Here is a 21,575-nt window from a genome sequence, read left to right on the forward strand (position 1 = left end):
GGGAGCTTCCCCACTATACATTAGGATGGACATGCAGATCATGTCTTTATTGCGTCCGTCGGTCCAAGACCAATTATGGACGACTGCATGACGTGCAAACTAGGTCCGCTATTTGGACGTCTAACCATGACCCATTCGGATGTCAATAGGACTAGGTAACCTTTTTTGGACATTACACAGAGGTCCTGTGAATGTCAATACAATACAGTCTGCACCTGCAATTGTGAATGTCCAAAATACTGTACATATCTTTGCACAGTGAGTCATTAGATAGATAGATAGATAGATAGATAGATACTTTATTGATCCCCAGGGGAAATTCATTATGTAGACTCCAATTGAATTACAGAACAGAACATAATCCCAAGGACTTTGCCTTTAACAATAGTCCAGAATAAATCTGGGTAATAATGATTTTACAGACAGGAATATTTTAAAGGTGTCATAGAATAGATGAACTGTATGTTATCTTGTCCTGTGAGGATAACTAGTATGCAAATTTGGTCCATCAAAAACACTCAGATGTTATTTTACAAGCCCAATTGCAACCCTATAATTAGGCTGGAGAATTAAACGTTCCGTTTTAGCAGAATTATTGCCCCCATTATTGCTACTTGCACATCCACATGAATCTGTTTTGTGTGATTAAAACAATCTTTAAACAAGTCTTTCCCACCCTAGATTCCTTATCAGTAGGCTATTTGTCTTCATCAGGGCCTTATACAGCAGGTCTATTCCCCTCTAGTTCTTTTATCAGGACTTGATTTGTCTTCTTCAGAGCCCTATACAGCTGTTTTTTGCTTCCTGGGTGGTGCAATGGTCTATCAGACTCCTCATCTTCTCTTGCCTGGTCTTACAAGAGCGCACATTTTCATATGTCTCCCTGTGAAGCACGTCCCGTTCCAGCAGAAGGTCCAGCACTCCATCAACCGTGTTCACACCGTTAATCAAAGCAGCACGGTGTCTGTTTATGAAGTGCTTGTCTACTGTACAGGAGGAGAAATAGTTAAGAGAGCATGCATGACTGTGAAGTCCACAGGCATTCACTTTATTCACCCACAAATCAAAACAAGGCATAGGGGACACTAAGCAGACTGGATCATGTTAACATTACCAGCTCCTCACTGTTGCATGTTCTTCATCCAAACAAAGATTAACAGAGAAGTTAGTAAATATATTTTAAATCCTACCTTGGACAAACTCCACGTCCTGGACACAATTTCAGTGAAAACAGTCACTGATCTCCAGTGACATTGACCCTCTTTTACAAAACAAGCGATGTAAAACAGGTGGAGGACTGACGTGCAGTCATTTCCACACAAAGCATTTACCAATTTGAACATGAGCGGCGGCAATGTTTAAATCTCATGTCAAGTCTCAACTTGTGTACGCAAGTATTTCAGTATTTTGTGTATGCAAGTATTTCAATATTTCGGCATACAGTAATACAGTGCAGCAGTAAATCGACGGAGGTTTTGAAAGTTGAAAAGTTGAATTCATGAAATATCTTGGACTTAAGACTGTTTCTGCACATTCAGTAATGTAGCCCGTTATGTGGACACGTTTGGTGGCTTAAGATATGTGGAGAGAATTACTTTCGCTTCAGAAGGCGTAACAATCATAAATTAATTTCATTTGAATTCTTTTTTTTCAAAGGGCGAATTGCAGGTGTCGTATGGTTTTGTAATGGATGTATTTGTAGTATGATGCATTCTCTCCGCAAAAAAAAGTCTTTCACACTTTGATCCAGTCTGTTAGTTACTTGGTGATATCAGATCGTGCAGGTTTTCTGGCTTCAAAATTAACAAGGTTCAGATGGACTTGTGTGTGGACGTAAGTGTTAGACTCTCCTTAAATTGCATGCGTCGAACATTACATTTCATACTATTTATGTATTACATTAATACACGGGATTAACTTTAAAAAGCACGCTACCCACAAATCTGCCAAGAAATGGTCACAAACACAAGACAAATGGCCCATCCAACAGCAGTATATAGTATGTGGCATGTCATTGGGGTTATCAAGTGGGCATCGTCATTCACAGATGTTTCGTTAAGTTAGGCCCACGACACCTCATGAATGCTTAACAGCAAAACCAGCGTCCTGGAGACACTCCCCTCCATGCTGCCACCATATTACCACATTGAAATATCCAATACCCAAAATTCTTTTAACCAGCCTAGGCATGGTCTAGGTTGGCTAGGTTGGTCCGTCCCGTTGATGTGGACTGAACCATAACCATAAAAACCCTAGCCAACCACCATCAACCTAGGCACAGCCCATCACAAACACAAAACAAATGAGTCAGTTAGCTTACCTTAGCTTACGCCCCACGTTGCCACTATATTATCACAATAAACATCCAAATAAAACCAACCTAGGCATGGTCTAGTGTCACAAGGTCGGTTCGTTCGCCGCTCACGGGCCTCGAACCCGCCACCTTGACACACACACCGGCATGGGAGACGAACGCTCTAACCACTGAGCTAAAAGCCCAGGCTTCTAACTCAGCGGTTAGAAGCGTTCCTAAGGTTAGGGCTGTGAGGATTTACACGGGCAACTAGCACGCTAGCTCAGTCTGCCTCCGTTACACTAGGTTGGCTAGGTTGGTCCGTCCTGTTGATGCGGACTGAACCATAACCATAAAAACCCTAGCCAACCACCATCAACCTAGGCACAGTCCATCACAAATACAAAATCAAATGAGCCAGTTAGCTTACCTTAGCTTGCGCCGCAGGAAGGGTAACTTCTCCTTACCCACAACCATTCGCTTGCTCGTTCTGCTGCCAAGGATATGTTACTAACCACCTGCCTTAGACTTCGACCACAAATGCCCAATTCAGACAGCAAGCCAATAGCAGATCTGGCCACAAACCCTGGTGCACCGATTTCAATAGGCCTTAATCGTGCACTCCAACCTCGCTAGGCTGCCTCCTCTGCTATTTTTAGTGTATTTCGCTCTCTTCAGCTCATTGGCCTCTTCCACTCTGTCTTCCCAAGGAACAGTGAGTTCAATGAAGTAAACTATCTTCTCTGAATCCGACCACAGAATTAAGTCGGGTCTTAGTTTTGTACTCATTATATGTGGAGGTACCGCCATCTGCTGGCCAAGATCAACCTTTATTTCCCAGCCCGCTCCATTTTCCAACTGGCCGGTTTTACACCTGGCCTTTGCGGAACGAGGTTTATCCCCCTGACGTACAAAGTTAATTTGCCTAACCCCTTTACTAGCTGCTAATGAATTGACTTCTCTCCTTTTATCCTCAATTGCCACTGCCACACATGTTTACAGTGTATTATGTTTGGGAAGACCTAATGTTCTTCCTCAGTATTTGAGTCTCTCAATATTACAAGATTTCTGTACATCCAACTTGCTCTCACCATGAATGGCTCTCTAATACGTCAAAACACACACACACACACAAACACACACACACACACACACACATATCTGACTTTCTCCAACTTCAAAGTCAAAGTCAAAGTCAAAGTCAGCTTTATTGTCAATTTCTTCACATGTTCCCAGACATACAAAGAGGTCGAATTACGTTTCTCACTATCCCACGGTGAAGACAAGACATATTTTACCAATTTAGGTCCACAGACAAACATAACATTCAAGTAAACAAAAAAATGAAGTAAATAGATGTCAATAAGAGGGCACATATAATAATGAAAAAATAAAGAGCAGCAAAATGTGGTTGAAATTGTGCATAGACAGTCAATAAAAATACTAGTGCAAATTCAGGCCAATAAAGGCTTGGGGTAGTTCTGTTTGACCTAAAGTAAAGAAGAAAGTGGCATAGTGGTTGCAAGTTATATAAGAGCAGCAGCAGTGTTGTGTTTCTTTTGCACATCTCCATAGAACTTTTTATTTATTATTTTGATTTTCTCCTCCATCTACCCATGTCCTTGATTGCTAGCCTTTCTGCCCCCCATCCCCAACACACACACAAAAACACACACACTTACATCATCACTGTCATCACCTCACATACATACAGCACACTGCTTGCTACAGTAAGCCTCCTCTACTTGCTGCACCTGCCCCCTTACACAGCACATTGTCTTCAGGGACATCTCAACACACATCCTCTACATGCCCACAGCACACTTCCCCACCTACCCACACACACACACACACACACAGTCCGTCACTGCTCCACTCCCCTCCCGCCCACACACACATCTTCACTGTCATCACTCACATACATCATACATACAGTTACTCTGCTTGCAATAGTAAGTCCCTTCACCATACTTGCGGTACACTGCCCCCCTCCCTACATACACAGCACATTATTCATCAGGAAAAATCTCCAACACACATCCCCAACACTGCCCCCCCTCAGGGAGTATTATGCACTTCCATGTAGGTGAGTCTAGAATTCTGGGGCAGGAGCCTCTAAAATGTGCATATTATAGGGATGATATTTACACTGCCACATATACCAACACACATTCATTCTTACACTGGGTTGGGTGATATGAGCGTTTTCTGATTCACATGTGAGCCCTGTCAGAAGATGATTCCAGCACTCAGATCTGTGCTGGATTTTACGCTCGGTTGATAAATGAGGGCCATTGTATTGCAAGGAGGTGACTCCACGTCATTTGTGACTTCAAGCAAAAAAATAAAAAATGCTGTGTGACATTATACATTTCTATGGAGCCGGGGAGGTGACATACAAAAAAACTAGGTTTGCAAGATCTTGAGTTTGTTTTTGCGAGATCTTGCGTTTGTTTTGTGAGATCTCGAGTTTCTTTTGCGAGATCTTGACTTTCTTTAGCGAGATCTTGAGTTTGTGTTGCGAGATCTCACAAATCCATCAATGCATATGAGAACCACTAGAAATGTTCTGGAGAGCTTGAGCCACTGAAATTAGGTTGCAGTTCCTTATTTTGCCATCTGCGTTGGTCTGAGGTTCGTTCACACTGACTGGCTGAAGTCAACCCTAGTCAGGGTGCGATTTGTCGAAAAAAATCTGAGGAGGGCGATCATCGCTCCTACACATCACTCCGTCCTAAGCCTCAATTTCAATAGTGAATTTGATTTTAGAGGCTCTAAAAATAAGTTTCGTTTCCTTTTCTTTAACTTGTTAGCTGGATTCTCCAGTGCAGTGAACAAGCTTCTGCAGTGAGTCAAGACCAGAGTTAGCGTTACCACACCGCACAGTGATATAGTCTTTTGATTTTTAGACAGGGCCGGTCCTACGTTATTCTGGGCGGGGGGCAACTATCACCGACGCGTGACAATATAGCCCTAGGTATATACATAGCACAGGATACAGTATTTCTGTAATAAAATACAATACTATGCAGCACAATGCAGTTTGTGTCCAAAATACTGCATTCCCTGCATAAGGACTCTGTATTTTCTCCAAAACTTCGGTTTTCATACTCAGAAATCTGCAGTTTGACATGGCAATAATGCAGTTATTTTTTGTAGGGTCTGGTTGTGCTTGTCAGACGCAAAACGACAAGAGGACCACAAAGTATCACGTTCAAAAGTTTATTTAAGGGTTGGGGTTAAGGGGTTTCAGGGTTTCGAGGGTACAGGAGTTCCAAGAGTCTCGCGTGTGTGTTCCCCAGTAGCGAACAGCGATGGCAGGAGCTGGATGATCCGGGAAGTCCTGGGAAACACACACACAACAGCAATTGAAACAAACAGCAATTACAGTCAAGGACTAGGCGGTGACCGTGAAGAGGGGCCGGAAGGCAGGTCTGATTACGGGGCTGGAGAACACAGAAGTAGTCGGCGGGTCGGGATCACAGGCAAAGAGTCAGAGGCGTTTTCCAAAACAGGCGGAGTAACTGGTGCTGGTTGCAAACGATCTGACAAGTGTGGACTGAAAAGCAAGGCTTTATATACAGGGCATGATGAGTGGTGAATGCAGTGCAGCTGAGCAGGTAAACAGAGGTGAGGCAGAGCAAAAGCAGGAACAGGTGGAGGTCATCAGACTTCAATCAGGCGTGTTACCAGGCAGAGAGCTCATGACAGAACCCCTAAAGGGGCGGCCCCAGAAGTCCCAAGAGTGACACCACGTCGGGAGGGCGGAGGGGGAGCCGGTGGAGGGCTAGAAATTCCTCCGAGCGGTCAGTGAACATCCTCATACTCGGGAGGGGAGCTGGAGGGTAAGTGGACAGAAGCGGGACAGGTGCAGAGACAGGGTCAGGGTCAGGCACAGGACAGGGAAGCCGGGCCGGGCAGGACGGTTAAGGACCCCTCTGGGGCCCCCTACGATTGCAGGTTGATCAGGATGCAGGCGGTGGAAGTCGGCGATGAGTGTCCGTCCACAATCCGACTGGCTGGCACCCAGGTTCTCTCCTCAGGTCCATAGCCCTCCCCAGTCGGCAGGATACTGGAGGCCCCTACCTCTGCCGTCTGGACCCGAAGCAGGCGTCGAACAGTGTACACCAGCCCACCGTCCAACGAGGCGAGGAGGAGGAGGAGGAAGCGCATCGGGACCAGCGGGCTTTCATCGCGTCGGCTTGATTTTTTGGGAACATGGAAAGTAGGGTGCACCCTCATGGAGGTTTGGCAACTGGAGCCGGACTGCGGGTTGGGCTGATGACCCTCTGGATAGGGAACGGGCCGAGGGAATCAGGGTGCCAGTTCTGGCGATTCCACCATGAGTGGGAGATCCTTGGCTGACAGCCACACCTTCTGGCCAACCAACAGGGCGGGTGCGGCGATCTTCGGCCGGTTAGCCCCAGTGGCATAGCTGACAGCTGACTTGAGTGGCGTGGCACGAGCTTGTGACCAGGTGCACGGGCAACGGGCGGGCATAGGCGAGGCAGGCGGGCAGGACACATCTCCTTCCTGGCTGGGGGGAACAGGGGGGGCTGGTAGCCATACACACACTGGAAAGGTGACATACCAGTGGCAGACCAGGTGAGGGAGTTGTGAGCATACTCTATCCACATCAGCTGTTGTGCCCAAGCCTGGGGTTTTGGCGAAACCATGCACCCAGGCCTTCTCCAGCTCCTGGTTTGCCCGGGGATTGACCATTGGACTGGGGGGTGGAACCCAGAGGGTGAGACTCACTGTGGCCCCTAGAAAGACGGCAGAACTCCTTCCAGAATGTAGAGGTGAATTGGGACCTCGGTCAGAGACAACATCCCTGGGCAGCCCGTGTAGGCGGAAGACATGATCAAGAACAGCCTGGGCAGTCTCTCTGGCAGATGGCAGTTTAGGGAGGGGAATGAAGTGTGCCATCTTGCTGAACCGGTCAACCACAGTGAGAATGACCGTCATCCCACCTGATGGTGGGAGGCCAGTTACAAAGTCCAAGGAGATGTGGACCAGGGTCGGTGGGGGCACAGGCAAGGGCTGGAGTAAACCAGCCGGGGGGGAGTGGAGGACTTGTTCTGATTGCAGGTGGGGCAGGCACGGGCCAATTCTCGGACATCCATTCTCAAAGAAGACCACCAGAAGCGCTGGGCAAGGAGATGGCAGGTGCGGGTGGAGCCGGGTGGCAGGCAAGGGCGGGGAGTTGTGTCCCCACTGTATGACCCAGGACCTCAAATTCTCTGGGACGAAAGAGACCGTCTGGGCATGCACTGGGACTGGGATGGTCACGGAGGGCCTCTTGAATTTCCTCCCCGATATCCCAGGTCAGGGCAGCTCCGACGAGGGATCGGGCAGAAGTGATGCAGGTTCCTGGGAAGGGCGTCATCCTTATGAAACTGACGGAGAGAGAGCGTCCGGCTTGGTGTTCCGAGAACCTGGGCGGTATGACAGGGTGAAGTTGAATCTGGTGAAAAACAAGGCCCAGCGGACTGTCTGGGGTTAAGACGTTTGGCATTGCGGATGTATTCAAGGTTTTGTGGATCGGTCCAGACCAGGAATGGAACGGTGGACCCCTCCAGCCAGTGGCGCCCTCCTCCAGGGCAAGCTTGACAGCCAACAGCTCACGGTTTCCAACATCATAATTGCTCTGCAGGTGAAAGCCGGCGAGAAAAATGCACAGGGGGTGCAACTTGTTGTCCTCCTCTGCCCGTTGAGAGAGTATGGCCCCCGACTCCCACGCCTGAGGCATCCACCTCGACAAATCTAACTGCCGGGTCTGAATCCGGCATCTGGAGGATGGGGGCAGTGGTGAACCGGGCCTTGAGGGTATGAAAGGCTGTGTTGGCCTCTGGGGTCCAGAAAAAGGGTGTTTGATGCTGGTCAGAGCTGTGAGGGGAGCGGCGACGAGCTGTAGTTCGGGATGAATTTCGGTAGAAATTAGCAAAACCGAGGAATTGCTGCAACTTCTTCCTATTCCCGAACTGACCAGGAGGTAACTGCCGAGACCTTTATGGGGTCCATCTGGATATTGCCTTCAGCGTGATGTATCCCAGGAATGACACAGTCTGAGCATGGAACTCGCATTTCTCCGCTTTGACAAAAAGAGAGTTCTCCAGGAGCCCCGCGAAGAACCAGCTGGACATGACGGGTGTAATTGGACAGAGTTCTGAGAAAATTAAGATGTCGTCCAGGTACACGAAGACTAATTTATTCAGCATGTCCCGCAGCACATCATTCACCAGCGCCTGGAATACGCTGGGGGCGTTGGTGAGGCCAAATGGCATTACCAGGTACTCATAATGGCGGTGTGGGTGGGTTTGAATGCAGTCTTCCACTCGTCACCCTCCCTTACTCGGGACTAGGTGGTAAGCATTTCTAAGGTCCAGTTTGGTGAAAATAGTGGATCCCTGGAGCAACTCAAAAGCAGAGGTGAGTAAAGGCAGAGGGTACCTGTTCTTCACTGTGACATCATTCAGACCTTGATAATCAATGCAGGGGCTTAAGAGAACCATCTTTCTTTCCCACAAAGAAGAACCCGCACCAGCAGGAGAGGAAGACGGGCGGATGAGTCCAGCTGCCAGGGAGTCCCTGATGTAATCCTCCATAGTTTTCTTTCAGGAGGGGGATAGTGAGTAGAGGTGACCTTTGGGTGGAGCAGTCCCAGGAGGAGATCAATGGCACAGTCGTGCGGACGGTGTGGGGGGCAGAGATGTGGCTTTGGTCTTGTTGAACACCTCTCGGAGGCCATGGTAATATTCAGGACATTAGAAATGTCGGGGCAGTGCTACAGGGGGTACTGAGCGGGGGGCAGCGAGCAGCATGCAAACAGGTCAGGTGGCAGGCATTTCCCCACTCTTTCACAGTTCCGAGGCCCAATCGAGGTGAGGATTGTGGAGACGGAGCCAAGGGTAGCCCAGGATTAGGGGTTGGCCTGGAGAGCTGAGCAGGTGGAAGCGGATGGTCTCTCGGTGGTTTCCTGACACCATCATTGAGATGGGGGCTGTGATGCTGGTAACTGTGCCACTGCGTGACCGCCCAGGGCCCGGGCTGGAACAGGAGTGGACAAGCGATGGCTTTCCAAGCCCAGCTGACGAGCAAGTCCTGTGTCAATAATGTTTGCTTCTGCCAGAGTCCACCAGGGCTGCCAGGGTGTGGGTGGAATCAGACAGGTGAAGACAGACTTGGATGAGGGGTTTCACGGCTGATGGAGGGCTGAATGTTCATTGAGCTCATCCGATTCCTCCTACATCTGGTGAGCTCCGGCTTTTGCTGGACAGGTGGCGACTGATGACCATCACCACCACAGTACAGGCACAAGTTGGAGGTGATCGTCGCTGGCTCTGCAGGGGTTAGGGAGGCGGCCCGATCTCCATCGGTTCAGACTGGTCCGCTGGCTAGATGGTGTGGCAGGTGCGGACAGAAGGGTAGTTGGGACACTCCGTGTGCTGGTGGATGGACTCTGGCTCTCTCTCACGGGCCGGCCTGGATCCTGCGGTCGATGCGACAGCCAGAGCAATGGCTTCATCAAGAGTGGGGGGGTTGATCATGGGAAACCAGCTCGTCCTTTATGTAGTCCGGCCAGGCTGTGGAGGAAGGCATCCACCAATGCTTCCATGTTCCAGGAGCTCCGACTTGCCACAGTTCGAAAGTCAATGGAGTAATCCGCAACAGTCCTTCTGCCTTGGCGAATACTCATCAGGTCCGAGATGCCTCGGCTGTTGTGGATTCCAAATCAATACCTTGAGCATCTCCTCTGCTTGTAGGTTGAAGGTTGCACATGCTGGGGTCTGGCGGCTCAAACTCCGCCGTTCCCAGAGTCCGAGCTCGCCCCGTCAGGTGAGTGATCACGTAACCGACCCTCGCCCTTCAGTGGCAAAAGTCCTGGGTTGCAGGGTAAACTGGACACGGCAGCTCGTCAGGAACGCCCGTACCTGGGTTGGGTTAGCCGCTGAACCGCTCTGGATTGCCGATCCTGGGTTCTGGGGCTCCGGCAGCCACGGCAGCAGTGGACTGGGCAGGAGACTCGGTGCTGGGCGGTGAGCAGGCTGGCTGGGGCTGGGCGGTGGGAGCAGGCAGAGGAGAAAGGTTGGTGAGAAGTTGAATGATCATTGCAAGTTGTTGCTGTTGCTGCTGGAACTGCTGGCGCTGTTGGTAGCGGGCTTGAAGTAGGGAGGCAATGTCAGCAGTGTTGCGGTTTACCTCTCTCTCTGTCTCTTCCAGGCGTTGCATGGCGGTGGGTGGTTCTGGTTAGCCGGTTTCCATGCTGGAGTTCGACCGTGGCGCTGGGTCCATGTTTGGTCAGATCGTGCTGTCAGACACCAAAACAGGATGAGGACCACAAAAGCGTCCACGTTCAAAAGTTTATTTAAGGGTTGGGGGTTAAGGGGTTTCAGGGTTCGAGGGGTACAGGAGTTCCAAGAGTCTGCGCGTGTGTTCCCCCAGTAGCCGAACAGCGATGGCAGGAGCTGGATGATCCGGGAAGTCCTGGGGGAAACACACACACAACAGCAATTTATACTTATACTTAGGGCCTACTAACTTGTCTGTCACTAGCTTGACTCAAGAGGAGACGGGGGAGGAGGCCTTCATTAATTTGTGGGGCCCTATGCAACTAGCGTAGTGTGCGTATAGGGAGAACTGGCCCTGATAATGTCACACAACAGTCTTTGGGCACTTTTTGTTTTTGTTTGAAGTCAAACGTAACAAGGACACGGGATAATCCAATGTATAACATCGTATAATTGACAGATCTCACATGACCTCACACCATCGTGCCTTTTACATCTTTGCTTCCCCAATGCAATGTTATAAATTGATTATTAGCTACAAGGTCAACTGAAGGCGGAATAAGTTCATTTTTTTCCCTTCGACCTTGTTTGGTTTACAAATTGCCATCAAGTTTTTTCTTCTTTCAGAACATGTATGCCTTATAGGAAAACAATAATTGTGTTGGTCTCAAACTAACATTGTGTCCCGCCTGGTGGTGTGATTGTACAGGCATAAGATAGGCTCCATATACATACTCACCAGAGTGATCTTGTCTTTCGTTTTTCTGCTTCACCTCTTCCAATTCCCTCTCCAACTTTCTGAGTCTGTCCAGTGCCGGCCCGAGCCTTTTGGGGGCCCTAAGCAGAATTTGATTTGGGGGCCCCCTCCCACAACGCGGAGTCACCTGTGCTTGGCGATAATTGACAACTTCACACTATAATGTCATATTATAAATTAATACAGTGAGGTTATGTATTAATACAGTGACTGATTATGAACTACTGTCCCCCTGGACACAGATGCATAAGGACTTCGTAGGCTCATTCAGTAATCCATCCTTGCTCACATGCCAAAAAATGATTTGGGGCTCATAGACTTCTGGCCTCATGTGCTTGGTAAACCAATGTATTAGTTGTTATTTACACCAACCCTGTCACCTTTTAATCTTAGAGGGTACTAAAATCACAGATTTATTTGAAACATTCATATTCAAAGTGAAGCACTAAGGGTGGTTTACTGAAGTTGAATTGACAAATAACAAAATACAACAGCATTTGTATTTGTTGTAAACAAGTACATCCGTTTAATGACCTGTTTTTTCAACAGATTTGCAGAACAAATCCGCAAATGTGCATTAAATGAGCAATCTTCAACTACAAAAAAAACAAAATAGACAAACATTAATAATCAAAAATAAAATGTCCCTGCAATGATTAAATAAATACATAAATAAATAAAACAAAAACTATGTTAAATGTGTCATGTCATATTAACAGGCTATGTAACCATTTGCCATCAAGAAAACCTCACCTTCTGTGTCATATCAGCCATGGAGGCAGACACTTGATGAGGTAGAGTTAGGTAGTTGTAGAGATGTGCTCCAAAGTACTTCAACAGTGTCTCTGAAAAAAAATATATATTGCATAAGTGCATAGTTGATCGAGCAGAATGAGTTTATTTTGCTATCATTACTTACACTCATCAACAAGCAATTCCACATGTAACAATTCATATTCTGTTGGCAAATGAGGCATAATCAACCTAGATAAATATATATTAATGGGAGACATTTCTCTGTTGATGGCGGGGATTTAGCTCTGGTGATGGCTTATATTAGATCATGACAGCTAGCTAGCTACCTCAAGCACAAAACATACTGTAAATAATCATGCAAACATACCTGTATCTTGCTCGTTTTTCTCCTCCTCTGTCATTTTCTTCTATCTGTTTTCAGCACCAGAGGGATACGTCCTTTTTTGTGACTTTTCTTAACATTACCGTCTCTTCCGATTTTTGAACTTGATAGTGTCTGCACAAATTGTCTATGCACCCGAGGTGTCTAGTTTATGCGCGTGACTCAAAGGCTGGCAGACACAGTAGAGGTAGGCAGGCATATTGATCATGAAATCAGAATTTTCTTTGTTTTGAATTATTAATTGTTTCATTTATTCATTCATTGATGTCACTTGTTTACGTTATTTATTTATTTAAAAAAAAAAAAAGAAACTCGATTGGGGGCCCCATGGTGCAGCCGCTTAGTTCGCTTATGCCTCGGGCCGGCCCTGAGTCTGTCCTCTTGCTTTGCATCTGTATGCAAGTGAGATACAAGAAAGCAAATATTGCATGAACTAATATATTTATCACATTACTGTGTGTGTGGTTGTGTGTGTACTGTATGTGTGTGTGTGTGTGTGCGTTTGTGTATGTGACGCCGGTGATCCACTAGCATGCGATGCGAACTCCGCAACGCAGTATCCTTATTCATTATTATGAGAAGCGAATTCCGCACCCGCATAGGATTCTGGGTATGCGGTGCGACGAGAGCTGTGGCTGCGGCGCGTCAAAAAGTTCAGCAATCCCCAACTTTATGCAAATGAATCCGTCCATCGCGAGGCAAGTATCCAATAGCAGAGCAATACGCAGGGGAGGTCCATCATTATGTACCCTAAAGAAAACCTAATTTTCCGGTAGTGTGGTTACCGCCAACGTACAGAAACATGGCAGACGAAAAATTAACGGAGTGTCTATTTACACCCCTGGTACGAATAGCCTTGGCCACACAGCTGAGCTATTCACACCTGTGACATAACAACAAAAAGACGTCGCTCACATGCACAAAAAACATGGTGGACATTTGTTTTTTCGTCAGCAGAAAGTGAAGAATTATGAAAGGTTTCGGCACTAATATCTGTTCAGATTAAGTTTTAGATTGAAAAGTTGTGTTTTATTTTCATACTCTTGGTTCAGTGAACACATACAACCATCAGTTTGTTAGTTAACAGAAATTTTGTGAATATGACGTTCAGGCCTATAAACTATAAGGTTACCCGCAAACACTATTTACTTGTGGAAAAGGATAGTGCAGTGGTCACAGACATGGGATGATACGCGGGAGACTAGGGTTGGATTTCCGTGTGATGTGTTTAGGCTGAGTGAGTATGCATGTATACCAACGTCACTGGAGAGAATGCGTGCAATTTGAACAAGTAATCGGTTCTCAAATAGATGTTTTGATTGCAATAATTAGCTAGTTCATGCACCAGGGTGTAAATAGCATACAGTACTATATACACCAGGGTACGAATAGCATCCACTTCTAACTATACATTAATGCAAACAGCATGCCTTACTCAGAGTCTCTATTACACAGCTGAGCTATTCACACCCTGTTTTTTTTATTATTATTACATTGTGTGATCAATATGCCAGAATAAATCACAGGGGTGCAAATATACACTGATATTTGTACCAGACGGGGTATTACTAGAACACATTGCTGTGTGCACCGGGATACGAATAGAATTCACTTCTAATTGCACAAGGGTACGAATAGCATACATTGCTAATTGTACCAGGGGTGCAAATAGCCTTACCCAAAAATGAATCATAGCAGTGTGTACTTCTCCGTGTTTGTATGATGTGTTACTAGAATCATACAGAGACAACTTCATACGAAATGAAGCGTGGAGGAAAGTTGGAGAGATAGTTAATATAGATGGTTGGTTGTTTACTAAGCTACCTGCTCTTGCCCTGCCGTTTCCACCCATCTACAAAAGGGAACGCCCATCAAAGCGTCTTCATGGAGGGTAGCATTGCGATTTGGGGAGTTTGCATCGCATGCTAGTGGATCATACCTTGATAAGTGCATTGACCCCAACCTGAACTTTGAGTCACATATCATGTGACTAGACTTGCCTTTTATAATGTGGGAGCTATAGCTACATAACAGTGCAGCATTTTCTCATCCAAACAAACACAGAGAAATTACATTACATGTACATGCTTTTATTTCTAGCAGTATTGATTACTGTAACACACCCTTTTCTGATCTGTCAAAGAAAACTAAATAAATTCAGTTAATTAAGAACCGCTGTTGCGTTCCGTCTAAGACCAGTGGGAGAGTCCATCACACCTGTCTCCTGTCACCTGTTCATAAATTCAATCTGAAAATAGAATAACGCTCTGAAATTCGAAAAAGACAAGCGTTTTAACTCCCTGTGAATTTACGAATGGTTATTTGGGGTCACTACAGCACTTGTGAAACAGGGTTTATGGGTCAGTCGGAACACTAATGCAAGAGCTTATTGACAGGGTGAGCAATTATTTTAACCTACTAAATATTTTTTTCAAGCAACAGTTAGCTTGTAATGTCAACTTGAAAACATTCTAGCACTAGCCTGCTATGGTGTTACAATATATTCTTGTTAGTATAACACTCTCTCAACCTACTGTGTATTAATTACTGATAATTTATCAATATAATGTGTACTATTTTATTTTCATTGTGTGTGATGCCAATGAAACACTCTTTCGGACACAGGATCAATAATTAAACATTGGAGTTAGGACCTAGCTACTTCCGGACTCCTAACAGTTACAGGAAATTACTTCCTTATGAATTGTCTCGCTTTATCAACCGTCTCTGACAGAACTGATAAAAGGAAGATGAGGCGGGGAGGTCATCTCACGACTGCAGCTGACACTCTTTCAATTGCATTTTCAATTGTTCTTAAGAGTGTATTGCGGGATGATAGTGGGTAGGGGCATATCGGACGCAGCTAATCGTGGTTTCTCCTACTCCTGGTGGTAGGTGGCAGTGTTTAGCAGATGTTGGGTAATGTCACTTCTGTTGACGTTCAAACAAAACAGAGAGCTAGCTCGCTACTCCCTCCCCCTCCCTCCTGCCCATGTTGGCACAAGTTTATTTGCCATTTTGAGAACATGCCTCACAGGAAAACAATAATTGTGTTGGTCTCAAACTACCATTGTGTCCTGCCTGGCGGCCCGATTCTCCAAGCATAAGATAAGGCCCATATACATACTCTGCCCTACTCACCAGCGTGTACATACTCTACCCTACTCACCAGCTTGTACATACTCTACCCTACTCACCAGCGTGTACATACTCTACCCTACTCACCAGCTTGTGCATACTCTACTCACCAGCGTGTACATTCTCTACCCTACTCACCAGCGTGTACATACTCTACCCTACTTACCAGCTTGTGCATACTCTACTCACCAGCGTGTACATACTCTACCCTACTCACCAGCTTGATGTTCTCTGTCATTCTTCAGCATCAACTCATCCAATTCCATCTCCAGAATTCTGAGTGTGTCCTCTAGTTGTTTGTTATCTTCCTCTTGCTTGTTTGCACCTGTGTATAAGTGAGATACAATAAAGTAAATAGTGCATTAACTAATGTAAAAAATAATAACAAAAATAGTAACACATTTAGTTGTGTTGCATTTTTATTTAATCTGCCGACATTTTGGACTGGTGCTCTTAACATTTTCAGTAAGAAGCACCTGTGGTATGAGTGGAAAAAAGTTACTGTGGAAAAGTTAGTAATGAAAGCTTGCAAAATGTCTCTCACATGACCTGGTAATGAAAGCCCTCAGCATTGTCTCTCTCACATGATCTAGTAATGAAAGCCCTCACCAGAGTGTTCTCTCACGTCCAGTGGGTGCTTAATTTGTTCCATTGTAACACCTTTACATGCCACTCAAGAGGCAGCCATGCTCCTAGTTAACTGGAAACTCAAGCATTCAGGGGGGCACACCTGATGCGTTGTATGTTGGAATAATGTCTTTTTCCCGCCAATGGGAGGGCCTTTGCAGCCAGTTGCCTGCAGTCGGACGGACTGAGGTCAGCACCCTGGACTGGTAGAAGAGGTCTGGATGTATCACCCGTAGTGAACTGCTTGCATACAGGGTTCACTAACAGGGCTGTTAAGTAACTCACTCACTTGACTGAAGTCAGAGTGAGGAAGAGGGCCATTTTCAATGAAAATTATTTGCGTTCAATCTTGAAGGGCGCACTGGAGAGAGCTTGGGTGGCACAGTCCAACTCCCGGAGGCTGGCTGATGTGTCCTCAGTCTGGGGCGGTGGAGTGGCATGTTCTACCTCATTTTCTCTGTCAGATGCAATGAGGGATATGGTATCATGACCTAATTTGAAGGGGTCTGGGGATAGGCCACCTCTTTTAAAACCCAGGGCTCCAGCCAATCAAATCTGCAGAAATGAGGAGGAAGTCCCGCTTCTAGCAGTCGTGTGGACCGGAGAAGAATGGAAACAGGACAAGTGTAATATAACGCAACGCTGCCTAGTATAGGGTAAGAATGGAAACAGGACGAGTATAACGCTGCCTAGTATAGGGTAAGGCATGCAAAACATTTCACAAGATTGGCGATTTGGAGATTGGTTCAGATCGATGGTTGGTTAATGTGGGTTCCTCCCACTGAGCAAAAAGTGTCCCATTTTGGGTGTTATATACACGTCAGGAGAAGATATTTGAAAGACGTAATTGTTGAACATCCAGAAAACGTCCTCAGAGTAGCCAGAATGAAAGTTTTTAATATGTCTTTTCTGGACATATTACACACACACACATGGGCATTGTGCCCATACAATTAGGGCAGGCACATACCCAAAAATATGGTTTGCACAATGCCCCTGCACGCCCACACACACACACACACAGACATGTGCACACATACACACACACACACACACACACACACACTGTTTACCACGATCTCCACCAATCATCTCTGCCACTCACCCAGAGACTGGACAGATTCCTCCATGTTCTTCCTCTCTTCAGCAGTGATCTTCTTTAGCGCTGTAATACCAGAGAAGAGATATAAGATCAAGAGCATCATGAACAGATCTGGAACACACACACACACACCACAGTTAACAACATTACTTCTCCCCTTCGTCACACACACACACACACACACACGTCCACAGGTACACAGTAACACACACACCACCAGACGCGGCTCGTTCACTTGGGCAGGAGGGGCAGAGCCCTACTAAAGATTCATCCACTAGAAAAGTAGATCCACAAAATATTTTTTTTAAATAAAATGTTGTTTGTTTATTATTGTAATCAGTGGCAACGTACTCAATCATGTTACATTTTTGTATGATTTGCAAAGACATTTCGAAAAGATCGCAAAGATCTCGTTAATCATATCCGTAGTTGTTGTAGGCCTACTGTAACGTTACATTTTATTTCTGGTAGGGCAGTGACGTCACTGCCCTGAAGAAATTGAACAGCGCCTGCTGTTTGTCTATGTAAATCTGTCGACCGATAATAGTCTGAGCGAATTAGCCTAGAAAAGGGTCAAAGGTGGAAGTAAATACAGCAAAAGCATATTTGGTATCATTTGAATCATAATTTTCTGTAGATTAAGAATTTGTGGTACCTCTGTTTAGATTTGTACTGAAAAAATATATAGGCTTTGAATGGAGCATGGCACAATGAGTTTTGGGCCAAAAACGTATGTTATCTTGATATTAGCTGATATCTCTTAAGCCAATTGAAAGATATTCATCAAACTTGGTCTACTTACCCACTACAAGTTGTCAAAGAACTGGCAAGACAATTTAGGTCTTGAGGTCAAAGGTCAAGGTTACAAGGGGTCACTAGGGGTGGGCGATATGGACAAAAAATAATATCTCGATATTTTTTGCGATTTTGACGATAACGATAATTAGTCGATATCCTTTAAAAAATTGTTTTTGTTCAAGTCTGAGTTACTTTACAGCTCAATATTTATGAATAGCATCATTACAATAATAACCAATAACCTAACCTGTGACTTTTAACCAAATCAACCAATGCATTGTCACTCTGACACATTTCCAATTCTGCCCCCTTACTTGTGTGTGTGGCAAAATGACATGGTCTAGCCAGCTACATTAGAGAAGATGAATAGGCCTAACAGTTTCCCCCAAGAGAAAGTCTGAAGCTGAGGTTCCTTTCAAACCTTTACATAGGATTCATTTGTGAAACTAAAAGCAGACCAACAGAGTAGCCTACATCTCAGTTATTTCCTTCTATGTTTTGTTTTAGAGCAATCCGTAGGCTAGCATTCCAAGTAACAGAATAAGAAACTAATGCCTTGGCTTATGGCTAATGTATAGAAATCCCAAAGAGATGCTAGCGGTTAGCATAATGCGGTAAGCATTAGATATTTAGGCGAACTTCAGTCCATTTACAAAAAAGTTACATGAGGGATAGTTATTTGTTTACAAACTGACTATTAAAATACTCAAAGGCTACTGTTTTCTCTCCATATAATACCATGTAGGAAAAAACGCGTGACTGTCTCATCAATGCTACTTGAACAATAAGTAGCGCGCAAATCCCAAGTAGGCTACTCACCGCTGCAAAAATAAACATTAGGCTGCGTGGGACAACGTTGTGACCAGAGAATGTCTAATAAGGGGAGAACCTTCACTCGGGCAGCTTCGGTGTCGCACTGCATCTAGGGGCGCCAAGGCGGCAGTCAGAATGAATGGAAGTCTATGGGGCTGTACCCCCATAATCCACTTTTCTCGGGATATAATTTCTTTTCAAGTAATTTGAATATTGTATTGAAAGGGGAGGTAAAGACAATACACTTGGTTGAGTATTATATTTTTTTAAGTCACTTAATTGTTCTAAAAGCCTTTCAAACATGTCAATGACGTCGTTCATTAGCATGATCATAGCATAGCATAGCATCAATGCTAGCGTGTTATGGGCAACAACCCCAACCTGTAAGAAAGCGAAAGGACATGACTCGGATTATTTCACTTTTGATTGATAATCCATATCCATTTCGAAAAATAAAATAAAATCTGAGGGTTTCAGTTGTTAAATAGGGTGAAAACAATACATGTAGCCATGTAGCTCCATAGGACCCCATGTATTTTGGACTCATGCCCTAAGCCATCTAGGGTGAACTCTGGTGAACTGCAGCCAAATTCGGTTTATATGGGATTAATAGAGAATGGGGAGGCTCTCCATAGGCGGGCTCTGGTTGTGACCCACTAGTGATCCGTTGACACTTGCTCTGCTGCACTTCTCCCCATGGCCTACCTCCTGGGAATGTATGGAAGTCTTCAGTCGCGTGATTTATTGTTTTTTCCCCATAAGTAATTTAAATACTTTCGATAATGTCGAATTTGCACATCGTTAAAACATAATCCGCGATATTATGCATGAGCGATATATATATAGCCCACCCCTAGGGTCACTAAAATAACTCACATGCAGTATTTGGTTCATATCTCCAAAGCAGACTGTTGGATCTTCATTAACTCTAGTACATTTATTGTCTATACAAGTTAGATGAACTTAGGACTCAGGGCCATGCGTCAAAGTCAAAGATTAAGGTCAGTTTCATCCCCTGACATACAAGATTATAGATGGTGGAGACATGCTAATCAACATGCCATGTTCAATTCAATTACTGTAAATATAGTGATTTCTTTTTTTTATATTGCACAACATAGACTTGTTTTTTGACATGAGGAGTCCCTATCTACAGCACAATGAGTTTAATACCCCTTCTTTGTGTATAAGAATCAAGAATCTGATTGCAATTACTAGGCAAATGTGCTTAGTACATACAGTAACAGTGAAATACTTCCACTAGCATAGTCTTGACCTGACCAATATCTCTTTCAATATTGCCCTTGCAGTCCTTTCCACATTACAAGCAGTGCTACTTCCAGCTGTAAATTATAGCTTTCTCTGCTGTTGTGACTTTCCATCATGTTAGTATGACTGTTAACTAATGGCCTTGTATTTTTCCCTTCATGGACAAGGTGTTGGCAATTTCTGTGACCCTGAAGACTAGCATTGTCTTCCAGTTTTGATGTAAGTAATGTGGCATGTCCGTTATTATCTGTTCAGTTGAAGTTAGGGGTGGGCAAAAAATAATATCTAAATATTTTGGAAGATTTTGACGGTAGATATCAATAATATAATTAAATACGAATTTGTCAATCTCTTAAAAAATGGGATTTAATTGTAGGAGTTACAAGCCACCTTATAATTTCTTACAAAGCACATTAAGGGACACAAAGTATTAAGATAGCAGTTCATTTTCTAAACTTTGTTTCTGAAAGATGAGACTGTTGTAAGAAGCAATATTTTCCCCTTGGATGAACATCAGTATTTAGTTGTGCTCAGTACTGTCTTGATTCATTATTTTCCATTTCACTGCAATGGAGGATGAGACAGCACTTGAAGAGGAACCTGGCATATGCGCAGGTGCAGTGCAAAAAGTTAGTCTGGAGCCCTGCTGTTTGCATTTTTAAAACAGCAAATTATTTAGATTTCCTCTGATTTCAGAGTATAACGAACCTGATTTTTCAGGATAATTAATTAATTACACATGTCAAATAAAGCCGGCTGATATCTGATAAACGGGTCCGTACCACACACAATAAGCGGACCCGTATTGCATACGATAAGCAGATCTGGAACACGTCAGTAACACAGACTATCATACGGAACTGGGCCAGTCTTGGCCCTTATTGGCACCTGATCCGTCAAACGGATCCAGACCAGTTTGGACCCGATGTGTTTGGGCCGGATCAGGTCCATTATGCGGAATCCGTGCCGGACGTTGTGGTAGGTGTGGCCCAGTTCCGTCCCAGTGTATGCTTGCTATCTGGGTTTATATAAAACACTGCAGTCTTTTTGTTTCTATTTCTATTGTCTTTTTCTCAGCCTCTGTTCTCAGACTATCTGCAATCAACTGACATTTTTTGCAACAAATGTTTTTTTTACAAAAAACAAACATTCTAAAACAAAAAGAATCAGAAAGAAAAATTGAATCACACTTATCAAAGTGAATATACTAAATAAATCAAAAATGTTGCAACAAAACAAAAAAAACTACTACTACTGGATAAATTGCTATTGGCAGGCAACGGGGAGAATATCACCTTTTGTGCCATATCCACCCTTGATCCACCCCACTTCAAAGTCTCTGCCCCTTT

The 21,575-nt window shown here is 44.9% G+C and overlaps 1 protein-coding gene across 1 annotated transcript in view; it reads right to left on the reverse strand.

The window, feature by feature from the left end:
• The window catches only part of LOC125292260, a 37,174-nt gene that overhangs the window by 7,635 nt on the left and 7,964 nt on the right, over positions 1–21,575 (reverse strand). The window contains exons 8-9 of the mRNA XM_048239475.1: positions 17,350–17,409; positions 15,835–15,942 (exon numbers count right to left, since the gene is read on the reverse strand). Of these exons, the coding sequence (XP_048095432.1) occupies positions 15,835–15,942; positions 17,350–17,409 (168 nt within the window). The remainder of the gene's footprint in view (positions 1–15,834; positions 15,943–17,349; positions 17,410–21,575) is intronic.

Source organism: Alosa alosa, chromosome 3 (genome assembly GCF_017589495.1).
Source record: "Alosa alosa isolate M-15738 ecotype Scorff River chromosome 3, AALO_Geno_1.1, whole genome shotgun sequence".
Classification (NCBI taxonomy): domain Eukaryota; kingdom Metazoa; phylum Chordata; class Actinopteri; order Clupeiformes; family Clupeidae; genus Alosa; species Alosa alosa.